At 39.3% G+C, this 24,992-nt stretch overlaps 1 protein-coding gene across 1 annotated transcript in view; it reads left to right on the forward strand.

Moving 5' to 3' along the window:
• Nucleotides 1-24,992, forward strand: part of cdh13 (cadherin 13, H-cadherin (heart)) — a 399,871-nt gene that overhangs the window by 67,331 nt on the left and 307,548 nt on the right. The window contains exon 2 of the mRNA XM_057837307.1: nt 12,013-12,130. Within this exon, the coding sequence (XP_057693290.1) occupies nt 12,013-12,130 (118 nt within the window). The remainder of the gene's footprint in view (nt 1-12,012; nt 12,131-24,992) is intronic.

Raw genomic sequence — 24,992 nt, forward strand, 5'->3', positions numbered from 1 at the left:
TTATGCACATTTATTCACAAAAAAATAATTCCACCTTGACCACTCACGTCACTCCCCTCCCCTTGTTTCCATTTGACTGGAAATTGCATCCAGAAGCGGCACATCGTGGCATTTTACATCGCGAGTTTAGGCAGCCATACGCAATTGCTGTACACGCTACACTTTGGAAAAGTCCCATTTACGTCATCACTGCGAGCCCGCAAAACATGGCGCCAACTATCAGTCAAAATATGTACTAGATATTATAAAACATTGCCATTGATTTTATATTTTATGTGTTTCTAACAACATATTTAATTACAAGAGAACAACTGTGGTTTATTAGAGCCTACATGTATCTAAGGTAGAGGATCCCTTTAAAAAAAAACAACAACATTTCTTTCCTAAAAATGTCATTACGCTTGATAACACATATCACTTAAAAAGTTACGTGTTTTTCCCACGTGTTTCAATTGAATTTCCATGTGTGTTAAGGTATTTATAGGTTGTAATTAAGTTTTAAATTTAAGTCTAAATTGTAAGACCTGATAGGATTTAGAGGTTTTGCAGTGTTCAAAATAAATATATGATACCTGCTGTATTGGAGCACATTAGGCACCAGTGCTATTTGGTATTTTATCCATCAATGACTACTGAGCTAAAATTGCCAGGTAGCTTTATTATGTTTTTATTTTACAACCTAATCACTCTACAGTGCTGTTTTTTTACAGATTAAATAAAGCCTGTATGAAAGACACTTTAGCCACGCATCGACAGTAGTCATAATTAATAGAAACGTAGCCCTATGCAGGGTTAACGTTAAGTTAGCAATGTACGTAACGTTAATCTTATTTATTAGTGCTACGTTAACTTAATTTTACCTTGTCCTGAGTATTGCTCCTTCGCTCTCGGTGTAAACGTGATGCCTCCGCTGGAGCGGGGGCTAGGCGGGCAGGTTGTACGGTGGTGCCCGGCCCGGGTTTCTGGGGCGGTTAAGGGTCACAGGGTCCAGCTGGGGGTGGGGAAGCATTGGCTGGGCCGCAGGTAGCCGGTGCCGGGCGAGGCTAGTGTTAAGCAAGCGCTGTCTTACAGTGAATACATAAAACAGTGTTCACCTTGGTCTCCAGCTTGAAATGTTCCCACACTTTTGACATTTTCTGCTTTTTCTTGGTGCCTTTCTCTTCGCTTTTGCAGGCTTCTTCATCGTTTCCTCTATATTCATGCGTGGTTGAAATCAAATATATCCGCCACCTCTCCCTTCCTCCTCTACGCACGTGACATCAGCGCGTTGTGCCACATTAAAAGTAGTTCGGGCAACACGTCATGCTTAGAGCTGGCAAATTTTAACGATCCCTTGAGGCGGAGAAAATGCCTTGATCAATTTTCAAAATCGAGTTACTCGAATTGTTCGAGTACTGTAATCATTTCAGCTCTTAACCAAACGCTGCCAATTCTAGCTTTCGCTCTCAGTTGGGCTCATTACTTGGAATCTGTAGTGAGTTTGCAGGATGTTTCAAATTCCACCCAGATTATTCCACTCTTTATTGGCCATGTATCCTGGAGCCGCCAAATCATGAGCATCAGTCCAGTTTAACCCTTCATCGCCCAGAGGTCTGTAATACGTATGTTTTAAGACTATCATATAAAGTATAATGTGATAGTGTAATACACAAAATACTGTAAACGTGCAAGTACAAGCATCAGAACATAAATATTTTATTGCAATACATAGCTAAGTGCAATACGAGTGGAAAAATGTGAAAACACAATCTAACACCATCAACGGCAGGCAGCAAATGACAGTCATGTTAGTAATATACTACAGCCACCATCCATTGGTAGTAGTGCTACTTCTTTCTGTATCCTCCGATGCTGTGGTTTTGTGTTTACCAATCCAGCATTGTTTTCCAGGCCCAGCGGGGGCAGTCATGGTCCAGTGGCCCATGCCAGGTACCACATGGTATCATGACTAGGTGTTCCATGCCCGGCTGGCCTGCCAACTGTGTGTGTGAGAGGCCGAGCCCGATCAATTCTCTTTATTCATCTGCAACTTGGCATGTGGTTGTATCCTTGCAGACCTTTGCTCAGGCATGTGTACTGACATTTATGTGGACAGGGCAGAGGTGAAGTGAGATTGAGAGGTTGTTGCATGGAGAAGAATCTGTGGTGGTCGGATAAAATGCCAGCGTTTTGGCAGGTTGTCTTACTGCACTGCTGGCAAACAATACATAAATGCATGCAGAGAGGAACACCTGGGGAATAAAACTCACAGGTGTTGCAGACATCAACATTCGTAGGTTTTCTTGGTCACTTTCAAATTGTGAGGTTTTATTCATGAGAATAGGTTAGCCGTTAAACCCAAAGGTGTGTCAAATTGTTATATGACACCAAACGATTTGGAATAAAAAGTTCATTTCAAAGTTTGCATCGTTGTGTTGTGTTTGAGAATGCTATTGTAAGCAAAGCAATCATATGCACTGAGAAAGAAGCTACAAAAATAACCCAGAGTTATCAGTTTTTCAGAAGCTTTCGCCCTATTAAAGTATATATGACGCGAAACGTATGTTAATTTCATATTACACGCAGTGTTTTATGCTCCTGAATATGCTCTTGGCTGTGTGCGGACGAGAGTCTTAGATTGAGTTAGAAGCCGGATGTGACGTCAATGCGCTTCACCATGTGGCCACTTAGCTTTTTCTTGAGGTTTTGTGGATTTTGCGGATGTTTACCATTATTGTTCGAGTCACGCCAACCCAATGTGCTACAGGCTATTGTTGTTATACCAGGAAGAGTGGTGTGAGCCTTTCAGGGTTTTCAAAAGATCCCGTTTACTACGAAGAATGGGCAAAACAAGTCAGACAATCGAGGGACCATTGGACAGAAGGGCAAGCAGTGGAAGTGAGAAAGCTGTTTTAAGTACATTTTAATAGGGAGGTGGCTTGCATTTTGTGGGTGACCAAGCTCATCGCCTTCACCAGCCGGTGTCTATGTCACGTGACAATGAGTCGGGTGCTTGCCTGCCGCCTCACGTTGGTGTGTCTGCCTGGAGTGCTTTGATTGATTGACTGATTTTCAGCTTGGGCTTGCACCGTTCCCCGCCATTGAGGGTCCGCCTAGAGTGCGCAATTTTCGGCTTGGGCTTGTCATTGTTTTTTTCCGTTTGTGTCTTTCAATCACAAAAAGTAAAAATCAATAATGAACTTTCCCTCATATTTTAATGTATTTATTTATAATTTTATTTGCTTCTCTTTATATTTATGTATTAATATAAATTTTGGCACTCCTGTGCAAGGCCGTTCAGAGACCGAGGGATCGAAAGGGGACTGTGAAAGACCTTAATTGGGAGGGGGGAATAGCAAATGGAAAGCAACACTGTCATCAACACTTTCTGGCTGTGACTCGGTCTTTGACTCTTCCTTCAACTTCTCTATCAAAATTCCTTCCTCAAATTGTTGTTCATCTGAGAACACACCACATCAGATTTTCTGTTGGACTAGGCAATTATGATATTCAGTGTTTTTCAACAAATTAACATCTGCACATGCTGCATCATCTCAGTTATTATTCAATTAAATATGAAGCACACAGTAGCTGACTACCTGCGTTTACAATTACTGCTGGTGGCTACTGATAATAAACAAGAACATTCAATGAGCCGATCCAACTGCAACGAGATTCAATTTTATTAATCAAAACTCACCCAGCTGTTGCGATCTGAAACAAAGTTGATATTTTTTACCCACTTTTTCCTAACTTATTGGTCCTCTACGTGTCCAGGAAATAGATGCAACATGGGCAGTCTATTGCGGCGGCTTAGCGGCACACAGATAGCTTTTAAAGGTGTTTTTGGTGTTCAAGTAAAGTACAGTAGTCTTTGGCGTGCCTGCACAGTTGGCCAGCACACACATACGCACCAAAAAAAAAAAAAAGAAAAGAAAAAAATCCCAGGCAAAAGGGGCAATTTGGGGCAGGTGAAGGGGCAGGTGCTCAAGCACCCTCTGCCCTCCCCCTCCCCGAACGTGCCTGCTCCTGTGATTCCATAGTGAACAAGCAGTGGCAGACAAAGGCATGAAATCGCATGTGAAACTAGCAGGTTAAATGTTGGCTCTGGTCGCATGAAATTTAAATTTAACAAATCTAAAAACAAAAGCGCGACGTCCGATACCTCTTGATGACATGTAATGTACTGCAGTACGCATGAATGTGACGACAAAGTCAGCTTCCCTTCACACTGCGAGTCACATACAGTATTTTTGTGCAATATGAACAGCTACACAAAAATATCGAAATTAACAAAAATGTGATCTGAATTAGGCAGTCAACCCTGCAATGTGAACGTAGCATAACATACATTTCTAGTCTATATACATTTTTATATTACATTTAATATTTTCTCACAGTGCTTGTTTTTAAAATTTGGGATACTCTTTAAATGCACCGCATACTTTTTTTTCCTCTGACATGAAATTTACCATACATTCTTCTCACATTGGATGAATCTAATGGCAGGCTGTGAGGTGCTGAGTTCATCCATTGACTTACACGAGTGGAGAAACATCTTATTGTGTATCATTTATCTTTATAAGTTTAGTAATTCTATAAATATTTACCCCACTCAAATAGCTGTAAGAACTGGTGTTTTATATTCTAACTACAAAAATCTATGTTTTATTGCTGAGGATACAGCATGAATTCATTTACCCAAGGTAAAGTAGACTTTATAGATCCTTGAGCACTGACAATTTCAAGGGTCCACTTAGAGGCATAACATAAACCCAAACACTCAATGTATACACATTTTTTTCTCTTCCATCCAAATGGATAGACAGGAATACCACAGGAGGTACACTTATCTTAAAGTGCATGTGACACCATAACATTAAAAAAAAAAAAAAAAAAAAAAAGCATTATTATTGGAATTAAAATCATATTTTGAGACAATTCGACTATATACATTTGGCAAAGCACAGATGACGAGAAATGAGTCTTTAAATCTGCGGTTTTGCTCCTCCTGTCATTATAACGCTTTGGTGCCTCCATCTGGATAATGACATCAGAGAATGAGATTTTCAGCAGATTTTGCATTGAGCCCAATGGAGGAGGAAGCATTTTTCAGCTATTTTGGTTCAAGTGTGGATTTTTCTAACGATATTGTCGGTCCAGATGAAGTATGTGACATACAGCCATATATGTTTGAGTCGTATTTGGAGGAGGAGGAGGTAATCACCTAGTGTTAGAATTAGACAATTACAGTCCAGAGAAGAACTAGTGGTCTTTTGCCTATATAGTATGTTTTCAGTGTGATTGCCTTCTCATTAAAATCTTTGGAAAACATTTCACACCATTTTTGGTCACGTGAATCAGTTGTTGGTATGTGCTTGAAATTCTCAGTGTGCAAGATTACAAGTACAACCTTAGCCTGTAGCCCCCTTTTAATTGACTTAATTTAATGACACAATTCTCTCGAGAATCTGAATTCATAAATTACATTACAGATAATTGCATTCTGTAGAATCATCACTTTTACTCAAATAAGTCCTGTTCATGACTTGACTGAAAAGTGAATTTGAAATTTACACAATTTAATTACACTCAAAGTTACTGTAAACCTGACAGAAGAAAGAAAAAAGATTAGTGGAATATTTCTGATGATCTTAGCAATTTTAAAGAATGCTTTTTTTTGTGGAAAAAATTAACTTAAAGAGTCAGGAGAATGATGGAGATAAATGAGCAGTTGATTGTGCCACGCAACCATCACTTTTTAATGCCTTCTAAAAACGGCTTCCTGAGGGAGAAATCATGTCCAGTATTATATTCTCTACTGCTAGAAACAGCAACGTTTGCATTTTTATCAGCCTTGCTGTAAGTGTGTCTAGATTATATTTCTTCATACTGTAAATTATGCACAATAGTTGTTTCATGCTATTAAACTTCACGCATGTGTAAAAATGTATCTCTTTTGACAAGTATCTTATTGAGGATACTCAGCATGCCTTGTCACAAAATGAATGACAATAGTGACGGCTAGAAAAATCCACCAGGTTACCTGGATGCTGTGATTACATTGCCGGGACATAACATGCAATGACCTCCGTTGCTGAACATCTGCCAATGCTCGTTCACACACAGAAAGCCCACGTGGAATTATTTTAACTTGCACGATGCATTCTGTGTCTGCCAAGCGAGAACAGCCGAATGCTGGCAATATGCCACCTCACATAGATGTATCCAAATCTCCCTGAATGTCTTCTCACTACACAATGGACAATGCATGACAAAAAAAAAAAAACAGTAATACTTGGAATAAAAAATAACATTTTCATCTCTCATAAAAAGTATTTAAGAGTGATGGGATTAATGAAAAATTGGAGAATTTTTTAAATTTTATAACAATTTCAAATGACGGAAGGCTACAGAGAATTAAAAAAAAAAAAAAAAACACGACTGTCCACCCACTTCCCCAGTCATCTGGTTTTCAAGCCAATCAGAAGTAAGAGGCGGGAGCTGCATACATGACCAGGAAGCAACTATCTGCTTGAATACAATGTCAGAGTGCAAAGTAGTTCTTGTAGATTGTTCACTTTCAAGTAATAATACAGCAGCACAGTTTTTTAATAGGCATTTTTCTATCCGTCTCACAGGTGGTTAGCAACAAACCGAAAAAAAAAAATTAGAGGATCAGATACTCTCTGTAATTGTCGCGATGACATCAGCTAAGGAAGGGGAATGTAGCAAATTTGTGCATCACTGTGCGAACTGTCCACCACAAAATGCTGAACTATTACGTTTTCATTGGATCCAAGAGTGTTGGAAACTAAAATTTAGCAATATTAACTCATTCACTCCCAGCCATTTTCACCGGACCAACCCCCTTCACTCCCGGCCGTTTTACTGGATTTTGACTGATTTTACAAGGCCCACAGAAAATTCTGTTCTATTGCTATATAAACATGAAACCTACCAAAAGAAAGATTAGACTCTCTTCTTTCTGCATGAAAAAAAAGTTAGTTCATATCTTTTTCCATTCTTTAGAAATCAGCATTAGAAAATAGCTTAGTTTGAGCAATTTTCCAATTTCTGATGAAAAAACAGAGAAATTGAGCTTTTTGTAAAAGCATACATTTCAAACATACCTTTGACTTTAACACAGCTATTTTTTGCTTTTGTGACATTCCGAACATCTGAATAATGTTTTCCTTCTACAAAATAACATAAACAACCGCACAAATAGAGCTTTTGATCGCAAAGTAGCAATTTATTTACACATAACTAAACTATAGAACTGAGAGATGACGCTGTTGGGTGCGTTTCCGGCTGAGTCAGGAGACACTAGAGAGTCACGAGAGACACAAGCGGCCGAACACGGCAAAGAAAACTCTACTCAACGAGCAACGCAGACTAAACAACATCATCTGCTACACTGGTGATCCCGATTGTTCTGCCCAGTCGTCTGCCGCCTGGCGTCCTGGACGTCGTCCTGGTCGTCCTGCTCGGACTTGCCACACCTGGCGTCCTGGAGGTCCTCCCGGTCGTCCGTTCGGTCGTCTTCCACCAGCGCCCCGACCGTGCGGCCCGACTGTTCGTTCCGTTAAATCGTGTTGCACCTGGCGTCCTGTGTGGGTGGATTCTGGGGGGGACCTGTATGGTGACCACTGCCTCATGGCAGAGTTCACCCGGGGAGCTTGTGTGGGGAATGTGTACTTGCACATCCACTCAGTTGGTGGCAGTGGCGCTCTCATTTTCAAAGTGCGCACAATATTTTTGAAGTAAGCAAGAGCACACGGAAGAGACTCATGAAGAGCTGGAGAGCTGTGCGCCGTTTTCGAAAGCCGTTTTCCGGCCGGACTCACGCAGAGACCCGCTGTCTTCTCCGGTTCTCACGTGACCGCCCGAGAAGTGCCATTTTCGGCTTGGGATCGTCACGACGACCGCCCTCACCTACGGTTCCCCCTCGGCTGTCGAGAATGCGCTTTTTTCGGGCCGTTTGCCTTTTGGCTTTGACATTTAATACAGTGGTAGACGAGGAAAGACCACTGTTTACTGTGTCTAAAAATGATTATAGCGGACAGCAGGAAGCCAAATCAAGTAAGACGCCACTTAAAGACATTAGACCCCAATCTCATTAATAAGCCGCTTGGTTGTTTTTCAGCGAAAACGTGCCGAATATTGCCAACAATCGTCCCGCTTTGTCAGTGTTATATCAGTAAACCAGTGAGCACTGTTAGCATGCTCGGTGCAATATAACCGCACATCATTGCAAACTGGAGGTGACACTGGGAGCAGCGAAAATAAAAACTGTTCTTCTGTCCAATGACACTTTTATTTTCTTCTTCTTCTGTTCAGTTTTGTTTTTTCGGTCAAATTTTTTGGCATATAGTCCTCATGAGTTAATGTTTCTAATCAATTTGAATTTGTTATTATTTACTGATTTTATTTTTCAGTATCAAATGGTCAAAATGTACCTTGAGTGTATTTTTACAGTTTGGATGTGACTTTTTTTTTTTTTTTCAGGCAAATTGATGCGCGTTGTCTTTTCTATTACAAACAAAACAATGTTTATAAAGTTATACTTTATAAGTTGATCTGTTATTTTCCCTAATAGAAAAAAAAAAGGATACAATGTGAGGCAGAGGCGTACTAATAGTAATATTATAGACAAATGATACTATTTACAGTGACGGCAGAGTTTGGGGGGGGGGGGGGGGTCGCGAAACATTTACGTCTTCCTATGGGGGGCGTAACAGAAAATAATTGAGAAGCACTGTCCTGGGGGAACTGGTTTGGCCGTGCGTGTTTCCGGCTGGGTCGTTCTCCACATTTTTGTCACACTTCTTGCTTCTTCCGACTTCCGTTTCCTGACATATGACTTCTTACCAAATGCGCTATTGCCCTCCGGTGGCCAGTTTTATTGCTTTAAAATGAATTTTGACCATTGTGCTTTGGAGCGAAGTTGCATCAGAACCTAGAGATGTCTCTTGTAAAAAAAAACGTAAAAGACGTATAAATACGTTTTTGGGACACTGAAGCAATTAAAAATAGAATGTATTTATACGTTTTTGGGAGCAAATGAGTTAAGGTATGAATTTTGCAAAAAAGGATGCACTTAGATGAGCGTGAGTTTTGGAGATACTAACCGTCAATTTCTTCAACTTCTCTCTCATCACCATCTGTGATTGCGTTGTCTGCTGGATGTTTTGCCTCCGGCGCATACATGTACGGACCAATAATAATAATCATTTCCATCGTCGTCACCATATATATTGTCCTCAGTTCCATCTTCTGTGAAAACGAAAACATTTTCACCTGATTCAAATTCTGAATCGCTGAAGAAAGTCAAGTTGTCTGATGGTTGTGCCGTATTAAGTGGGTTAAAATATCTGTACAGCAGTGTCGATTTAACTTTTAACCTTCCTTTATCCATTGCTAGGTTTAATGGGTTGTCGCGTCTCCCACCAGGCGTAGCCTGGGTGTCTGTTGCTCCAGGCGAGCCGGCCTATCTGTAGTGAAGTAAAAGAGAGCCCTGAGCAACTGATACTTAAGGTGTCCATAAGGAAAGTCACAAAGTTGGTTCCACGCGTTGCTCTTAGCTTGTGCTAATACAGTACTTCTCAAATAGTGGGGTGCGCACTCCCATTGGGGCACAGAACCATGCCGGGGGTTGCGCGTGTGACCTTGGGGAAACAATTTTTGTTTTGCCATAGGAGAATAAAGTGTACTTCTACACCCACTCAGTAGGTGGCTAGGAGAATAAAGTGCACTTCTACACCCACTCAGTAGGTGGCAGTGACGCTCTCAATTTCAGCGTGTGCGCAGTATTTTTGAACAGAATATACAGACACACACACAGAAACGAATACAGTAGGAAACCAGTAGAGACCAGTCTGTTTACTGTGTGTAAAACATGTTTGCAGCGGACAGACGAAAGTCAAATCAATTAAAACGTCACCTAAAGACATTAGAACCCGATCACATTGATAAGCCGCTTGATTGTTTTTCAGTGAAAACGTGCCGAATATATCCAGGAATCATCCCTCTTTGTCAATGTTACAGCAGTAAACCAGCATGCAATGTTAGCATACTCGGTGCAAAATAACCCAACACCATAGCAAAGGAGCTGATGCTGCCTGCAGCAAAAATAAAAACTGTCCCTCTGTCCAATGACACTGTCGTTTAATTTGAATTCATTATTATTGATTGATTTCATAATTTTTAAATTTTCAGTATCAAATGGTCGAAAAATGTACCTTGAGTGTATTTTTACAGTTTGGATGTGACTTTTATTCCGGCAAAGTGATGCGCCTTAACTCTTTTCTGTTACAGACAAAACAATGTTAATGAAGGTATACTTTATTGGTACAAATGGTATTATTTACTGTGGCGGCAGACAGTTGGGGGGGCGTAACAGAAAATAATTGAGACGCACTGTGCTAATAAAAAGAATCATAAAACAAAGCCAAAATGGTACATAACCGAACCAAAAATACAAAGCCGAAACGTTAACCTCAGTAATCAGCGTACAAAGTTGTATGTGCTGGTCTGTGAGCATACACAGTCTCCCTTTTGTAACGTCACACCGGTGAGTAATCAATGTTTTGCCACACTGATTAAATGGCCTATTGTCTTTGGAACTCCTGCAGCGTAGGCAAGTAAAATCAGCTTTTCTTCAATGTTCTTCAAATATTTCATGTATGATGACAGAATACTTCCACATACACTTTATAGTAATAGAAACAAACAAATTGGAGGAAAAGTTCAATCCAGGAAGTGACTTCTTGCTTGGCGAAATGCATAAAGTTTTTTGATATAGGTCAATAGATAGGTGAATTTCCCACGTTTTGTCTGAAATGCACTTATTTTCCTCATTGAAAGAAGAGCAAAGAACATCACTAAAAACTTTTTTTTTTTTTTCATAGGAAATGATGTTTTTGCGACTGTGATGGGAAGAGTCATATATTTTTTGAAGGTTTCTCCCATTAAACTTATATATATATTTTCCAGATTGATATGTGAAATATATATTCATGGGTGATATATGGAATGATCAATCTGCCCTGCCAGGTTACCAGATGATCAATTCTTGTAACACATTTCTTACCTAGGATTCTCTCCCATTAGGTAGTTTAATATAGATGGTATGGTGATAGTTGGATCAAAAACATGGATATTGTGACATCAGAGCAGCCACATACTAATTGAATAAACATTATTGGTGGATATCAAACAAAGGACAGTAGAGGACATTCAGGATTTTACATTTTTATAAAAAATCCTCTTGGTATGTGACTGTTAAAAAAAAAAAAGGCATTTTTGAGGTTCTTTATATTTGTGCTTTCACTGCTGCTCCTTGCCAAAGCAATCTAAAAGGGTGGCAGAAAGAGGTCAAGTGTAGATCAGTTACACTATTTTCATACACTTCAAAAAGAACATTTTATATTGAAAATGAGACTGGAAAGGTAACCAAATCTAATCTTTCTATTAAGGTTAATTTTTCACAAGTTTGGAATTGGAGAATCTGTAGCGTTGCCGCCAAGTTTGGCAGCATTTGAACCTGTCGACCCAGTTAATTAGAAAAACAAAAAACAAAAAAAACATTGCATAAAGGTATTGTGTTGTCAATATAAAAATAGCTCATGGTTGTTCATCTCTTGACCCACATCTTGTGATAGCGAGAGCAGCTCACTATGTGGGGAGCTCTTATCAGAGGCTTTCGTATAATTAATTCCGATATTTCAAGCTGTCTTTCTTGAAGCTTAAGTTACAGTGAGGCTTCTCTTGCTGCAGCAGCAGGAAGTGCTGCCAACAGTGAGACAACCCTCAGGAGAGAGCACTGACATCCCTCCAATCCACTTACAAAAGTACACAGTGAGGCCCAGCCTATTAGCATAAACAGAACCTCTTTGACAGTAATTCCACTGAGACTACTGAGAGGCTGTGCTCCTCATTTTTACTGTACTTATTGGTAAATGGCACTGTCGTGTAGAATAAATACTGTACAGTAGGAGCAGAAAATTATATTTGGACTTTGTTTTGCAGACTTTTGTCGGTGGCCGTCAGGAAGGACACCAGGAGGGCTGTGTGCCCGGCTTCCAGGTCAAACATTACCAGGTTGCATACAGGAGAACTTTTCAGAAAGGTCTGCCACTTCTACAAGGTCAGTAAAATGAACTCTTTTCCATTATTCAGTTCCAGAATGCCTGCATCAGTGACGGATCCTGGTCTTTTAATGAAGGGAAGCTCAAAGTGTGTCCGCCTTTGAGTGCTTTGTGTCGGTGAGGGGCTCAGCAGTGCCCAATTCTCGGTAGGGAAAGAACATAGTGCTAGAAGTCAAGTCTCCAAACGCCAGCAGCTATTTAAAAAAAACAAAACAAAAAAAACCCCACCAGAAATAGAAGCATTTTTTGCTAATTATTAAAAAAAAAAAAAAAGTGTTGCTAGGATGATTATGACAGTCTCAGTGTGACGGACCGGCTCCGTCACTGGCAGCGCACGCAAGGAACGCACGCAAGCAGGCACACATTAGGCAGCAGCTGCACTCGCGCACATGACACTTGTTTTTAACTCACGTCGCTGTTTGGACAACAATCGGGAGACGGTCCCCTTCCTACTGTTCCCTGACAATTAGTCGCTCTACACGTTGTCAAACTAATATATTATGCTTCAGTCATTCTGATGGTGAGAGCTCTTACCGACAATGAAGAAGTGAGGAGAGCCAAACAGGTGTGGTGTTTTTGGGACCTTTAAATGGGGAAAGTTGGTAATTGGTAATTTGGGATCAGGTGCGCTTGAGGGGAAGAGCTAATAGTATATCAAAAGAGGCATTTTTGAAAGTAGAGGAGAGAGTGAGGTGGGTTTATGGCAAAGCAAAAATGTAGTTTTTTTTTAAAGCATATTCCCACTTGTGTTTCTTGTTTTTTATATGTGTGTTTAGATGTTGCTGTTTGACTCCATTCAAATTTTCAGAAAATAGTATTTTGTTGTTGTTGTTTTTGAACTTTTGTTGTTTCTTTGTAGATAGTCAATGGTGTACTTCTGTTTGCTGGGGCCCGAACCTAATAAAAATACACTTCACCACTTCACCATCAGTTGTTGAGGAATCTTTTTCTAGTAGCCGAAAGAACCCCGCAACACTCAGGTTCAACTCAGAACAACGAAATGAAAATTGAAAAATGCCTCTTGTGGATGTTAATACGACAAAATCACTGATTCGCTCATTTAACTTTCAATCAAAAAGGGATTCAGCCTCAGACAGATCATCCAATCCTCATGCAGAGAAGCCAGCGTCCGGGCCAGCTGAGCCCCGCCCACTGCCTATAGACGCCCAGAGAAGCTCAGCATCTGATAGGAGGGATAAAACTAGCCTTTAGCCAATAACTCGTCTGGTTTCACTGTAGTGGAAAAATGTACTCTCAACTCTAGAGACACAGCGCAGTTTAATGGACTGTAAAGCTGCGCAAATGAATGAAAAGCAAGCTGCATCGTAACCAGTGATAAGAAGCTAATTCTGAAAAAAAGTTGAGCTGTAGCGCATATTTAGTCAATGACATGTACGCACAACAGTATACATTTGATCAATTATTTTTTAACATTTTGGCAGAAGCTGACCTTCCCATTCAGTATTGGTGCAATCGCCTCTGGCCTAGATAGAAGACAATTAAATCCATAGGTGACTCCTAAGACATCAGCTGGGATTTAGGAAGGTTGTACAACCTTAGTACAACTATGCAGCCTAGCTAACCTTCTAGCACTTACCCATTTGGAGAGCAGACGTAATAAAGTTAATATGACAAGATACAGGATACAACCTGTGGCTACATATATATCACCTTGATTGCAAATTTTTCTCAAAATGAATTGATAGAAGAGGGTGGTTGATGATGAATGGTTCATGCACATACAGTCATCATTATTGTATGTACAGGGACAGGACATCATACATCACAAGCATCCCATTACTGAGTAATCAATTCAGCCAATGGCCTGTAATGATAAAGAGAGATGTGTAAGATTACTGGTATGTACGGCAGTCTCCTACGCATATTCTCCTTATGATGCCTCACCCCAACAGTTTAAGAATTAATTCCAAAAGTAAACACATTATAGTTTTAGTATTCTTGCAGTGATTACCATTATCTCAGAGGACGTTTATGCCCTAATCTGTTCCAAGCCCCCCAAATTCAGACATACATCTTTTATGATGCACAAAAATGCATCAAAACGTGACAAATACATGTTACAATTAGATTATTGCAGAACAAACATAAACTTTGAGTTGTGCATAATTAAAAAAAACAAGAATAGCGTAATGAACAAACGTTAATACTAGGGCTGTCAAACGATTATAAGTTTTAATCGAGTTAATCACAGCTTAAAAATTAATTAATCGTAATTAATTGCACTTCAAATCTCTAAAATATACCATATTTTTCAGTAAATTATTGTTGGAATGGAAAGATAAGACACAAGACGGATATATACATTCAACATACTGTACATTAGTACTGTATTTGTTTATTATAGCAATGAATCCGCAAGATGGCATTGACATTATTAACATTCTTTCTGTTAAAGGGATCCACGGACAGAAAGACTTTTAGTTCTTATAAGATAAATGTTACTACAAGTTATAGTAATTTTATATTAAAACCTTCCTAATGTTTTTGTTTTAATAAAATTTGTAAAATTTTCAATCAAAAAATAAACTAGTAGCTCCTCATTGCTGACGTCGCCGAGCGGTGATGTCACACGGACTCCCTGCCATTCTTCCACAGTGTCTCTAAATACGTATGGTAGTGATTGAAATACACCACAAGGTGTCAAAGGCGAGTTTTAAATTACTTAGAAATCAAGCCAGTAAGTGTGTTTTGTCCCTCGATTGGCGCCGTAGTTTCCTGGTCCATCCACAGTCATTTGAGTGCTGGCTTCACAACGTACGAGACCCCTGATAGTTTGTATATTGTGACTAAATATTGCCATCCAGTATATTTGTTGAGCTAAACGAAACGCTTGAATGGCATTTGACCAAAGTCTGAATAAGTTTTTCTGTGTATTTTGCATAGCTATTTTGTTTGGGAATGCCAATTCTCTTACCATTGAGCGCTTTTCTTTTTGCGAACATAATTTTTTTGAGAGATAGGAATATTATTTTTGTTGTGCTTTCATTAAATGATAGTTATATTTGTTGTGAAGGCGTTGCCGAAGCTTATGCCAATAAACAGCGCGGTCCAATGAACACCTGTGTCCACTCGCCTTTCTCTGCCTCTTAGCTCTCAATGTGCAAAAAACGGCATCATTGTAAACTGTTTGAGGCAATGCAGGAGCGAGTCATTCTGCGCATGCGTTAAATGCGTCAAATATTTTAACCTGATTAATTAAAAAAAAAAAAAAATTACCGCCCGTTAAAGCGATGAATTTGACAGCACTAGTTAATACACTTACGTAAAGCTGTCAGAAGACGAGGAGTGAATGAAGAGGACACTGGGATACACACATACAGATACAGTAGAGGTCCCTCTTAGCCAATTGGATGCCAGGAAGATGCTTGGCAGTAGCCAATGACAGATCAGCTATAAGTATGTGATGTCCACTAAACTCTGGGAGCTGAGAGTAGGAACCCATACTGTATTTTTGCTTTTGGTATTCTGAAATTTCTTTATTAACTAGAGGCAATATGTTCCTGTTGAGTCGTGTCTAAACCTGAAAATTCCTTAGGTAGAGACGTTCATAAGTAGAGGTACCACTGTAATTCAAATTTTCTGTCGATCCAAACAGAACATTGTCGGGCTACCATGACCATTTTGCTGCTATAAGTATTGAAATGTCGATTGTCAACACTCATTCTCTGAGTTGTCAAGGAAATGTGCGCATTGGTTGCTGTGCTGCAAAACTGTACTGACCTACTGTTCGAACAGTGCTTAAGATCAAACTCTGATCATGAACGTAAAATGTAACGGGGCGTTTTCAGTTGATTCTGTCGGAGCGACTCCGTGTAAACGGGCCCAGAATCATAGCAACAAATACTGTGCATTCTGACACAAGAAAGAAAAAGATTACAAGGGTACACCAATACCTACCCATATTGCTGTTGTAAAAGACAGTTTGAAGCTACTTTTGTCAAGAAAGGTAATGCTAAATTTGTTGACTTGTAGATTTCAGAATTAGAACACATAGTACATGCTTAACGTGGATATATTGGCAGCCAAAAACAGTTAGCCCAAATGAATAGTTTCATGTTAGTCAACTATAGTATGTGAATCTAAGAGAATATTAATTCATTCTTGAGTTTAATTCAATGTGTCTAAATGCACAGGATGTTTTCCACCCCTACGTCATAACTTGTCTTATGAATCCTGAATAGCCTCAGGCTCTTACCAGCAGTTGTTTTTCTTTGAAAAAAAAAATTCCTACCTACACAGCAAAAAGCAATTCTTCCTACTCCAATCTTTCCTAGCCACCTTTTTAAACTTTATTTTGTTTGATTTTGGTCACTCAGTGAAGCGTTTTGTCATCTGGAGGCTCACTGGAGCATGTAGTAGGAGACTAGAGCTCAGTTCCGCTTTAGTGCTCTGCCGTGGGACGACAGAGTGGTTCCATTACCTGGAATATGTTTCTGTCAGCAGAAACACCTCCCAATGTGGGGGTCCTTCTGCTCACAGACTTTGGACAGAACCATGCATGTTCCAGCACAGGTATGAACACACACAACATTTCACACACTGCTATTTAAAACCAACAACAACAACCTGTAAATAAGCATTAAACCATTGATGATCATTGATGACAATGGACCACAATGGCAGCGAATGGGTTAATTTAAACTACTATAGTACTTATATTTGCCTGGAAAGGCATAATATCGGCATTAATAATGTTAGAAATGCTGAACATGAGAAAAGTGATGGAACAAATAAAGGCATCCACTATACGAAAATTCTCAGAGCATATTTATCTCATTTTATGTTCCCAACAGCCATTTTGTTGTATGTGAAATAAATAAAGAAGTGGTGTGTGTTTGCGTGATTTGTTGTAAATGCCAGAGGCTGCAGCCAGGCCCTGTGACACATGCAGATTTATGGAAATTCAGCTCAGCCTTTTGCCACCTAACATAGACCTCCAGATATAATTACTAGTGGAGAGTAGTAAACCTGTTGGTGCAGACCTGTGTTCAAGGACATGCATCTTAGCTAATGGCCGTGTATGTATACAATACATTGTCACACAATGAGTAGACATTCACTCCTATTAAGTCTCTCTTGTGTTTTTTTTTTCTTTCTTCTTTACTTGCAATGTGTTTGACAAAAATATCCAAGTTCAAAACTACAACTATTTGGCTCCCTCTATTGGTTTACTCGGAAACTACAGACAACAATAATTTCGCAATTAATTAATGTACATAATTACTAAGCCCTGAGACCGTACATACCGAGAATATACCTACCCAACAAGGGCGTAGATTTGGTCACAGCATTGGCAGGGACGATATAACAGCATAACCTGCATGTACACTTTTTGCTGGGGAATGGATATTAATAAGACCAAAAAGATTATTGAATGGGGGTCGGAGCTACATTTCTCTCAAATATGAACCTAATTAATTGATAGGGTGAACGATCAATGCAAAATATATCTCTATTGACTTATACTAACTTTCATGTGTATTGGTTCAGGTGATACAACGTTCGATTCAAACCTTTGTTTTAAATCACTAATAAAGAACCATTTTGAAGTGCAAGTCCCTTTATTTAAAAAACAGGGAGCTATCCAAAAATGGAGCACCCTTAGATTCAAACTAAAGTATTGTAATATTTAGAAAAATTAATGAAAAAAAAATCGGATATATCGAGGACCGATCTATCTGAGGCAAACTAAACTACCCCAAGACTCGAACCAAAGTAGTCTCATGAAATTCTGATGTGTGATTTAATTTCACAGATTTCTTTTTTCATGTCGGTTCATGTTCATTTCAGTGTCCCCCTGAAGTGGACCCATTCTTGGATAGCTCACCTTTTTTTTTTTTTTTTTTGGTTAAATAAAGGGACTTGCACTCTGAAGCCACCGCAGTGCATTACCATAATGCATATAATGCAAACAATGATCCAAATGAGGGACGGCTAACTTGACTTCATTGTTACTTGTGACCGGCCTGACTGCAGTAGTTTTGCAGGTTAGCAAGTTCACGCAGTTTATTTAATGTGATGCTAATTCTGATGCAGGTCAGACTTTCAGTAGCAAAATTAGTAGTGTTTCCCCCACATCCACAACATTGACATCTTGGCTGCTGCTGGCCGAAAAAAAAAACAAAAAAACAAATAAACTAATATCCCTCCTCTTTGAAGGAGCGGAGGAGGCGGCAAGTTGTCAACATGAATCTTTCGGGGTTGTGTGAGTGTGTCTGTGTGGCGTGGGACATGTCATCAGCCAATCAAACGTATGTTGGAAGGGGGGGGGAAATGGACCAGCATACTCAGCAAGTGAAAAGGGATAAATAATAAGTGTGAACGTAATGAAAATAATGCACTCAATAATGGTAGTGTCTATTCTATCCTTACAGCATATGGGAAGACAATCTAAATTGCCTATATAAATGGACTCATCATAAAATGAAAATAAGGTTGCTTAAAAGTTGGTGGGGACAATTTGAGCATCCTGAAAAGTTGGTAGTGTTATGTCCCTACAGTCCCTATGCAAACCTACGCCCTTGCTACCAAATGCCATTGTTATCCATCCACACATAACAGAGTAGCAATTTTATTTCACAATTAATAAATCTGATTAATCAGGCATGAAACAAAAAATAAGTAATACATAATAATCAATCCCCATAGTGTTTAGGAAGTGTAATTTTTAGTTATGGATAGGGATGGGAATCGAAATCCGATTCCAATTCGGAACCGGTTCCTAGTGTTTCGAGGCTTCGACATCACAATGAAAAAGCCTTAACGATCCCTTTAACAAGTCCTGAAGACGCATATTGCGGCGTGACTGTCTTGTTGTCCAAACGCATCAAACTAGCATGGCGCCAAGAACCACTCGCTCCAAAGTTTGGCTACACTTCACCAGGAAAGGGGGTGAAAATGAAAGGTTACGATGGTTTAGCACGAAGCACGAGCATTGCAGCCGTAAACATAACAATGAGAGCACGTAGGTTCAAACGCTCGAAAGTTTGTCTTCACTTCACGAGGAAAAATTACAACAAAACGACTTGCAATCATTGCAAGGTGGAGATAACTGCATCGGGAGGGAATAGACTGCACTGTCCTCACAGAGACAGCTATACAGCTAGCTAAACTCCGAAATGACGATACAGAAGACGTTGGTATAATTTGCTGACTTTATTCAACCATCACTTGAAGAGTGAAACTGAAAATAGAAATGAAACAAATCAATTTCGTCCCCAATAACAAACAGGTTTGCATCAACGTAAATCAGCGATGATTAGCTGTTAATTCAGTAATAACAAAACAGTTAGCATGCGTTCGCTAGCATTAGCACATTGTTCAAACCACTACACAACTGGATTTAAGTGTCCGATCGCGAGTGGAAACACACAACAACAACACAAAAGATGATACATACAGGCGTTGCCTCTGTAGATATTTTACAAGCATTAACAAAGAACGCAGGGTCGTCATAGTGCTTCCCTCTCTCACTAACTCGCTCACTCGCTTGGATGCGGCATTTCTTCTTCTTCGCGTGTAAGCGGGCTCTTCTTCACATGAGCGCGTTCTTCTTCGCGTGAAGAAGCGCAAGGGGCGCCCCCACTTGAGCGTGAAAGCACCATAAAAACTAAAAGGCATGCATTTCAATATACTGTAAAATAATACACTTTAACAGGGGTCCCCAAACTAATACGGCCCGCCCCGACATTTGGTCCGGCCCCCTGAACAATACCAGAGAGCATTTTTTTTTTTTCCTAATAGTGTTATTTATTTTCTTGCCTTTTTCTGTGAAGAACTCAGAGAGGGTTATTTGTTTATTATCTATTTGATTAATAGTGTTATTATTATTAATTATTATTATACTATATTATTATTTTTATTTTATTTACTTTTGTTCCGTGAAAAATCCAGAAAGGGTTATTTGATTGGGGCTTTCTGAAAAACAATATTTTTTTTACATTTAGGCACTCCTGCAATTGTCACACTTTTTCTGTTACAAACTGACCCCGGCCCCTCATCAGAGAAGGGAAAAGTTATGCGGCCCTCACTGGAAAAAGTTTGGGGACCCCTGCAAGTTTAACACATATTGCTAACGGCAAACCAACGACCTATATGCCAATATATACCAATATTTTTTATTTCTATTAGAAAAATGTTTCAGTAAAATGTTACACATTCTTGTGCATTTGCCACTTATTGCCACAGTTAATATTGAGGCTTTGGGCCTCTTTTGACCTTGTTGTGAGTTTGTAAGGTTGTGACTTCTGATTAAACAAACTCGATGCCAATCAAAACGTTTGTTCTTCTTTTTCCCCAATTTAGAATCGATAAGAGAATCGATAAAGAATCGAATCGTTAAGCAATATCGATAATGGAATCGGAATCGTAAAAGTCCTATCAATTCCCATCCCTAGTTATGGGTAAACCAGGCAAGACCAATTCACAACAAGCAGGTGTGCTATTACAGGTTAAAGACTTCTCTATTGGCAAAAAACTAAGCACCAACAGACAACTCAAAACCTACAAGCAACTATAAACCTGCACTGCAAATTCCCAATCTATCCTACGAAAGACGCCCTTTTACTTGCTTGTACCTTCCCAGACTACACGATTTTCTTGGTCATGCTCGACGATCGTAGCGTCCAATTACACAACGTTCTGTATATGCATTGTATGCTTTAATGATGTGTGAATAAAATTAAACTGAACTGAACTGAGGTGTCGAGACCCCTCCACTTCAAATGTTGGCCACGACAGTGAACGATTCTCCATGATGTGTCTGTCTGGCTAAAATCGGGCTCACATTGTTTATTCTGAGTTAGGTATAATTACTAACTAAAATTCTGCAATTATTTAATCAGCCCTGATAGAAATATTTTTAAAAATCAGGCTCTGACGATTAATAGATACCGGCCCATGCTAAATAGTTAAGTTTTAAGACGATCAGTTCATGGATGATGGAGGAGTAGGACTTAAAAGTTGTCTTTTTCCTCTTGTTGACACTAACAACAAAAATCTGAGTCATAATTTGACAGACTTTCAGCCTTTAAAAAAATTCTGGGGAAAAAAACAAATCAAGGGTCACAGGGAAAAAAAAAAAAACTGTTGTTTTGCTTCCAATCATTGTTTTTCATGTCTCTATCACATGCTTCCCAAATCTACAAACAGCTGAGACACCGGCTTGATTTTGATTGACATGAACAACATTAAAAAAAAAAAAAACTAAGTGGAACAGTTGGAGCAGTTAAGCTGGTTCTCATGTGTATCCTTCAGTGGGACCAATTGGACTATTAGTTTTGACTTTCAACTGTAGACCATTAACTTGTACATTATGAGTTAGATTTAAAAGTCACACTTGTGCAGTTAACTGTATGCCCAGTTTTAGGGTGGAAGGCAAATTACAGGAAATTTTAAATGGGTCACTCCAATGAACTACAACATATGTACCACTAACTACAGCAGACACTTCTCAATGGTAGACCTTTGAATAATGCCCATTTCACAACAGTGACATGTTGATTAACCTGGCATTATCTCTATAATTGCTGCTTTAAAAGCAACATGAGAAAAGCAAACAATACTATAGCTACTGCTTCAAATATATACTGTACTATTGAAATCTTAAATTTTCAGCAAGTTTTTATTTATTTTTCCCTTTCACTTACAACTGACCCTCTTCATAAAGTTTTATTTACAGTAAATCTATAGCTAGTTTCGATATACTATACAAACAAGCTAGTGTGTATTGGTAAAGTTCACCTTTTAAGAAGCCTTTGGTATTTCATCTGGAGCCAGACATTGAAATAATGCAACATTCCCATTTATTCTGCAATATTTACTGGCACAAAGATTGCAACCTATATGGTTATACTTTTACTTTTTTTTATTTCAAAAGCTACATTTTTCAAGTGGGCTTTAAAGAACATCTTTCTTATATCATGAAGGCCAACCATTGAGTGCCATTCAAAGATTTTGAAGAGTTGTCTTCTACTGTTATTTCTTTGAAAAGTCATATATCAAATACTTTTTCTCGATGTGTTCTACTGTTATTATGTACAAACATGACAACTTGGCTTGATACAGTATACAGTGGTACTTCGTGATACGAAAGCTTTTGTACATGAAGAAGTCATTTTACGAAATGGTTTTGAAGATTTTTTACTTCATATTAATAAAGATTATTCAGTTAACGAAAGATAATATGTACCTTAAAAGTTACCTAATTCCTGCACTCAGAAAATTTTAAAAGTCGCGCCATATACGAGCCTGTACTGTCCTAATTAAGACATTGGTGCTCAGTCTAAGCTTGACAACAAGCTAGCCTCTGAAAGGATGATGCCAGAAGTCTGTGGTTTGCTGCCTTCCTTGAGCTGTTCCTGACATCAACACTTTACATCTTGAAAGTAAAAATGAAATTATAATTAATCAGTGTCCTCAGTAACATACATAATCACTACAAAGTAAATCCACAGTGATAATTAGCTTTAAATCAGTAATGTGAAGTAAGGTTGGCCAACCATGTTTTTGAATAAAATCAATGGCTAAACAGTTATAAGCATATTTTCGTTAATTTTTTTTAACGCAACCCTTCCAGATTCTTTGTTTAACCCATAGCAACGCCCTTGACAACGAAAATGCTTTTCTTCGGCAATCTTCGGAAATTACGTCACAACTAGAAGTGCGAGGGAAGTCCGCCATACAACAGTATTGTTTGTTGCATTGCTTCTCTGTAAGATGCCACGGCGGTGTGTGGCGATGTTTTGTTCTCACTCAAACGAAAAGTTGTATGAGTGGCCAAACGATAGCAGGGCACGTAAATGGACATCTTTCGTTCGCAAGAAGTGAATGAATTTCACGCCATCATCAAGTAGTGTTCACTGCTGCAAACACTTCGAAGATGCCTGCTTCCTTAACCGGTCTGCTTATGATCAAGGATTTGCCAAAAAGTAAGTGTAATTTTTGGATAGATGACTGATGACTTTATCAAAGCAGAGCTGCCAACTGTTGTGGAATGAACAGTATAAGCTAGCGACGTGAGCCGAAAGTTAACTCGTGGCAATCCCCGATCATAGTTGTTGTTGCGTTCGCTAGGTTAAGCGTGTTTAAATTGTGCGTCATCTACGATCTTGTCCGAAAGGGTTAATCCACTGTCAGTCGGGAAAGGGGTGTGGATGTGCACGTAACCAGGTCGCCGTCGCGGTAATTCACGGTCACGTTGCAGTAAGAGACACACACCGCCGGTGAGTTTGTGCACATTTGTTTGTATTTGTATTATGTATTTACACCTTTATGCTTCAAGCATTGCATTGCATTTGTACGGTTCGGCGTTTCTTTCACGGTGATTGCTTGATAGCCTTCTAGTTTGTGTTTCGCGAGAGCTGCTGACAGGTGACAACTTAGCGTGTTGGCATTGAGTCAATCTCGCAGCGAATCACAGAGCGGCTCAAGTCACGCATTGAATCATGGGAAATGTAGTCTCGGGACAACACTGAAGTGGTGCTTTGTAATCTGTTCGCTTGTGTGAAAAAACTACATTTCCTCACGCCATTAGACGCCACTTCCTGCCGAGAGCTGTGCCGAGCTGTGTTCTTACTGATAGCTCCATGTGTTAATAAAGAAACAAATTTGTCAGCACGTCGTGTGATCGATACATTTGTAAACAAAAAGCTCATAACAAGACACTATGCACGATCCGTGTAAGAGACGCTGGAGTAGTAGGAGGCGAGGAGGAGATCAGCGAGAAGCAAAACTTCGCGGTCGAATGTGGCGGCAGTCCGCTATTATTTTGTTTTCTTATTGTTGCCACAATAAAGTGGAGAAAGCCATCAACAACTCATCTCCTTCTTCCCCCCAACGTTTTTATATTATTATTTTATATGCACGAGAGCTGCCGGATCTGCCAAAATGAACATGAAGTCTGATTGTTATGTTTTTTTAACAATGTCATCAGATAGACAAAAACATAAAATTATGTGCAAATGCCTGCATCTTCAAATCACGAAAATAATAACAGCCTATATCTTACCAAACTTGTAATCTCGCTGGGTCTTGTATCCATTCCATGTCAGGTACTCTAGGCACATTGTTTGCATCCTGATTAGCGTCTGGCTAATACATGTTAGGTCCAACATAAAATTCCCAGCTCCCCTTCTTCCTCCAACTCTTCAAAAACTTGGATCTCCTCCCTTGCGCTCGATCTATCCCTTATATCGCTGTTTGAATCATTGTTTGAAGGGCTTTGTATGGCGGCCGTATGTATGGAGCTGCCATTGCTGTTCTTGGTGTGACGTGTCACTTCCGGGTTTGTCCCCTTTCAGGCTCGAACTTCGGAAATGCGATTATTTTGTCAAATATACAACATATACATTATTTTTTCATGCTTTATTTGTTGGACAATGTTTAATTACTTTAATTGTGACCCTATTTGGCATGTTATGAAATTACTTCACTTTATTGCTTTAACACCTATACCAACGGTTAGCATGCATTAGCTAGCGTCTGCACATCGTCCAAAACAACTACAGTGGTATGAAAAAGTATCTGAACATTTTGGAATTTCTCTCATTCCTGAATAAAATCACCATCAAATGTAATCTGATCTTTGTCAAAATCCCACAGATGAAAAAACAGTGTCTGCTTTAACTTAAACCACCCACATTTTAATGACAATAGTATGCGAAAAAAAGACAGAAGGGGGAAAAAACACCATTCTTGGCCATAGTTTTACATATAGTAGATGTGTGCACAGAGATATTGGACTGTGGCAGGGATTTCTATAAGTCTTTAGCAGACACTCTAGGGTTCTTTTTTACCCCTCTGCATATTCTGCGCTGAACTCTTGGCGTCATCTTTGGTGGA

Source organism: Corythoichthys intestinalis, chromosome 5, assembly GCF_030265065.1.
Source record: "Corythoichthys intestinalis isolate RoL2023-P3 chromosome 5, ASM3026506v1, whole genome shotgun sequence".
Taxonomy (NCBI): domain Eukaryota; kingdom Metazoa; phylum Chordata; class Actinopteri; order Syngnathiformes; family Syngnathidae; genus Corythoichthys; species Corythoichthys intestinalis.